The following is a 5401-nucleotide window of genomic DNA, read 5'->3' on the forward strand; positions in this document are numbered from 1 at the left end:
GATGCATATTACTGAAATTGGAATTGGAAAGAGAGAATTAGGAGAGAAACATGGTTGTTATTGGTGCATAAGCATCTTCTTCTCTATTTTCAGACAAAGACATATAGATTATTTGGTTTGATTCTGTTGGAGAGGAAGTGGAACTGCCAGACGTGGGCTGCAATAACACTTTGATATTATCACATTTTATAATCAACAACCATCTACTTTTTATTCCCCCAAATCAGAGATTTCAAACGTTGTGGCTGAGTTGGTCGTTTCAATAATTCTTGACAAATTTGTTAGAATATATAGGTTTCTTAGCACCTAAACCTAATTTTATTGTAATTTTGTTAAATTGCACAAAATAGAAATTTCGCAATTTAGAACTATGTTATGAAACGGTGCAGGAGGACCGACTAATTTAACACAAATTCCTTATTTAGTTAGCAGCCATACCTTTTATTTATTTATCTCCTATTTTTTAAAAATAGAAACTTTTTTCTTTATTAGTTATGTTTTCTAAAGATAAAAATTTCCCATTTAAAAATAAATACCATAATCAATTAATACTAATTTCATTATATATTTTTTCCTTATTTTAACTTAATCTATTTTTTATTTCTCCCTTTTATTTGATCAATTTTACGTTAAGAATTCGTGCCGTCTTCAAAGTTCCTATTTAAGAAACAGATAGAGAATTATTTTAAACTCCATATCATTCATTTTCAGAGGAACTTGTTAATGGTACGCGTTGTTAATGATACAGCTAGGGATGTCAATCGGGCCAACCCGTTCGGGTTCGGGCCAACTCGTTCGGGTTGTCGGGCCATTCGGGTACGGGCTATTCGGGTTATGATTTTTTTGGGTTATAAAAGTTCGACCCTAACCCTAACCCTTCGGGTTTCGGGCTAACCCACCGGGTTATTCGGGTCAATGCGTATTTTTAATTCTTTTAATATTTTCAAAAAAATAATACGTATTTTAAATTTTCTTTAATTATATACATATTTTTAATTAATCATTCAACAATGAAATATGTATTTTTTATTTTCTTTAATATTTTTAAAAAAGATTAAGTTATTTAAATTTAAATAACTTATTCATTACATAATTATTTACAAAATATCTATCAATAGTATGTTTATGTTTATGTATTTAAAATATAAATCAACACTTTGTTTCAAAATTCAAACATAAATCAATTCGTAGAAAATTAAATAAAATTTTCATAACGTGAGAGGTGCATCGTAGATGTAACAAAAATATTTTGAATTGTTAAAAAATGAATTATCAAGATGCTAGCTAATTGGAGTAACTCTAAATTTTCTTGAATTATGATTGGTCAAATTTAATTTATTCCAGCTGTAAATAAGTCAAATAATAATTTATCTTTGTTTTAAGAATCATCAAAGTACGCATAATTAAATGACGAAGCGGCGTCAAAACACTTTGCACTATTATATTGGAAATATACTAAAAGAAAGCTTTTATATACGAGTATTTATGAATCCATGAACCACATAGTGATTTTTTTAGTGATCTTTTATAGTCGGTTGACGTATTTGGATTTTGCATGGTTATAAAGGGTTGTCTTGGATGATTTTGATTATATTTCTATATTTTGGTATGTTTACATGTTTGTTGAGAAATGATAGAAAATGGATTAGAAAATGTACACAAAATATGTGGATGTGCAGCAACCTTGTTTGAGTCAATGTTTCTCGCAATTTTGAAGTCTGATAAACCTCTAATACATATCATTCTCTTCGTCTTCGAAAGAGCTTCGCGTGGATATATTGCACACCTCAATCGGAGCTTTGTAGAGAAAGTTATGACCGTTACAAGAACTGCTCACGGTGCAGAAGCCTTCAACCCGACGGGCCGACCCGTAACCCGATCGGGTCAGCCCGCATAACCCGAACGGGTCAGCCCGAATGGCCCGATTTTAAATTCGGGCTGTGAAATTACAACCCTAACCCTGTATTTTTATCGGGTTATTCGGGCCGGCCTGCGGGTTCGGGTTACATTGACATCCCTAGATACAGCCAAGTACTAACGTTTTTATTGAAATCCCCAAGAAATACTTAAAGGTTAATTCTTTTTTATATTTTTTTAATAAATATTTAAGTGAGAGTAGCTATCATTAATAATAAAATAGTGTATTCGCCACTTAATGTTCATCTTTCAGATTCTTTAAATATTACTAGAGTATTAAAGTAAAATCAGTACAACAACACACATGTAGAAGTAATGTATTGTAGAGTATAATTAATTGCGATTCATTTTCATGGTGTGAATTTGGAGTATATATTATAGGAATAATTATTTATCTTATCACATTTCTATGCCAGTAATTTAATCTAATCTAAATTAATCAGAAGGTTATAGTAGTACTAGTATAGTTTTATTGAAATAAAAAAATACCAGTACATGGCGAAGAGGTCCAGTAAGAGGTGTACAGCGGTGGAAGCAGCGAAGCAACACGTGTAGTGTTGATTTGGTGCATGCAGAGAAAGAGTTATTAGTATTTTGTTGTTGTTGTTGTTGGAGAAGAGATGGAAGTAGTTTTTGATTGAATAGAATGGATATGTTAAACAGCGTGCTGAATCTGTTTGTGCCGCCGGCGAGCTTGGTGATGCTGGCCTTCGCCTGGCCGGCTCTCACCTTCATCAACACCTGTGAATGGGTCTACAGCACCTACTTCCTCGAATCTCACCAACTTATGCACAACAAGGTCGTCGTCATCACCGGAGCTTCTTCTGGCATCGGAGAGGTATATATGCAATTTTAATTTTTTTTAATGATTTATGGATATTAACAAAATGAAAATTGCTAATATTGTTAGACATAGGTGACTATGTGAGGGAGATAGAATGAGAGAAAAGACTTAAGCTCTATCAATTTCTTTGTAAAACTTTTACTTTAGTTTTCTTGAAAAGTATCCACAATTGTCTTATGTACATCTAAATATTAAAATGTGAAAAATTGGAAGATGAGGAATGATTGCAGAATAGTTTAAGGAAGAAGAATTTGTTGAAAAAGAATAAGACTGTAAAAAGTTACTTCTCTTTATTAACATATTGATATAGTATTACTCCGGAGGCAAATTTTGATATACACTTTTACTCCCTCCATCCACAAAAAATAGTCTCATTTGTAGACCCCAGTTTTAATGAGAAATTGATAAAGTAAGAGATTTGGGAGAAACAGTAGGTAAAACAAGAGAGAGATGGAGAAAAAGTTGATAAAGTATGAGAGATAAATTTCTATTTTTAGAAATAGGACTATTTTTTTGGACATCGAAAAATTGCAAAATGAGACTATTTTTCGTGGACGGATGACGTATTATTTTCCAGTATTGTTTCTATACTAAGAATTGTGACGTTCTTTTTCTTTACAGGATTTACGAAAGTGATGTTTAATGAATTAACCGGAGGGAATAAAATAAATAAATAATAAAAAGAGCATATAGTACGAGAAAGAATGGAGAGGGATTACAAGGATTGATTTTGCTATAAACAGGAAATGGTTCATTACCCAAATTTGAGAATCCCAAAAAGGAATTACGAACAATTAATTAATGGATGCAGGAATATATAAATTTATTATGAGAAAAATCTAAAATTCATGGAGCTTCTACTTACATTGTTTTCTCACTGAATGTAGCAAATTGCATACGAATATGCAAAGAGGGGGGTGATTCTTGTATTGGTTGCACGTAGAGAACAAAGGCTTAGAGCAATAAGTGAGAATGCTAGAAGGCTTGGGGCGCCCGATGTAATGATAGTGGCTGCCGATGTTGTCAAGGAGGACGACTGCAGGAGATTTATCAACGAAACCATTAACCAATATGGTCGCGGTCAGATCCATCTTCCTTACTATACATAATTCAACTCAGGGTTATTTGTCCCTAAATTCCCAAACTGTCACACAATTTCTCGTTCTGCATATCATGTTTAAAATCTGTGTGGTGAATGCTAGTAGTTATATGTTTACTGATTAATTGATGCAAGTCTCACTTGTTTAATTATAATACGATACTATTTTCGCATTTAATAATAGCCATGCTAGATGAATGATGCTTAGTCAATTAATCAACAAGTCTCATGTCACAACTAATATTCAGAGTTTGGTTGCAAATATTTAATTAAATCGGAAGTTTGGCGAAAGTGCAGAAATTTACCTACAAATAACTCTTGAATCAATTTCTTGGATTTGTGCAGTGGATCATCTGGTAAATTCTGCAAGTTTAGGCCATACTTTCTACTTTGAGGAGGCCACAGACACCAATGTCTTCCCTATTCTAATGGTATATATATATGGGATTTCGAGTTGTTTTGATCATGTGCATATACATATCTGATATGCTACATCTCATCTAGGACATAAACTTCTGGGGTAATGTTTATCCGACCCACGTAGCACTTCCATATCTACGTGAATCCAACGGCCGTGTCATTGTCAATGCATCGGTCGAGAACTGGCTACCTTTACCTCGGATGAGCTTGTATGCTGTAAGTTTATTTTCTTCAAGTATTTAGCTTTAATGATCATACCTACGGGTCGATTAGTTATCAAATATGATCACTCCAATGCTTTATATAGGCGGCGAAATCAGCTCTGATAAACTTTTATGAGACACTACGGTTTGAAGTGAAGGACGAGGTTGGGATTACAATCGCGACGCATGGTTGGATCGGAACTGAGGTGTCGAGAGGAAAATTTATGGTGGAGGAAGGTGCAGAGATGCAATGGAAGGAAGAAAGAGAAGTAACTAGTTAAATAGATGTTATATTTGGTAACTTAACCCGTAGTATCAATTGATTTGAGCTTTGATGATTCTCCGATTTAGGTGGAGGCATCGGGTGGTCCAGTGGAGGAGTTTGCGAGGATGATAGTGGCGGGCGCTTGCAGAGGCGATCCGTACGTGAAGTATCCGAGCTGGTACGACATTTTCTTCTTGTATAGGGTGTTTGCACCCAAGGTCCTCTACTGGACGTTCCAGTTTCTCCTAACTGGTGGCGGGGCACGGCGCACCTCTTTCATCGGAACGGGTAGGCCCCTTATAGAGGCCTCCCCGACGATGACAAGGCGGCGAGTAGTCGACCACCAGAGAGTTGAGTGAATTGTTGTTGATGTGAGAAATCAATCTTTGTAAATTAGGGTTTGATTTCTGGCTACTTTGCTTGTACATACTTGCGTCTCTTTTAGAGATTTTTTGGGTTCCCAAGTTGAATAAAATCATGGTTTTTATTATGATGGATGGGTTGCTACTTTAGCTCTCTCTTAATATTAGTCGGTAATTGGAGCGTCGACTGTGGAAAAAAGTTGATAGGCTATGTTTTCTAAAATTTATTTTTATTATTTAATTAATTTCATAGGTAGTTTAGATAACTGACATGTGTTTTTGAAATAGAAT

At 34.4% G+C, this 5401-nt stretch overlaps 1 protein-coding gene across 1 annotated transcript; it reads left to right on the plus strand.

Annotated features, from left to right (window-relative positions):
• The first annotated feature begins 2563 nt into the window (after positions 1-2563).
• Positions 2564-5107, plus strand: LOC121809155 (11-beta-hydroxysteroid dehydrogenase B-like). The gene is made up of 6 exons (XM_042209697.1): positions 2564-2755; positions 3649-3841; positions 4206-4291; positions 4365-4496; positions 4588-4752; positions 4835-5107. The coding sequence occupies exons 1-6, from the start codon at positions 2564-2566 to the stop codon at positions 5105-5107; spliced, it is 1041 nt and encodes a 346-aa protein (XP_042065631.1).
• The last annotated feature ends 294 nt before the right edge of the window (positions 5108-5401 follow it).

The sequence above is a fragment of the Salvia splendens genome, chromosome 6, assembly GCF_004379255.2.
Source record: "Salvia splendens isolate huo1 chromosome 6, SspV2, whole genome shotgun sequence".
NCBI lineage: Eukaryota > Viridiplantae > Streptophyta > Magnoliopsida > Lamiales > Lamiaceae > Salvia > Salvia splendens.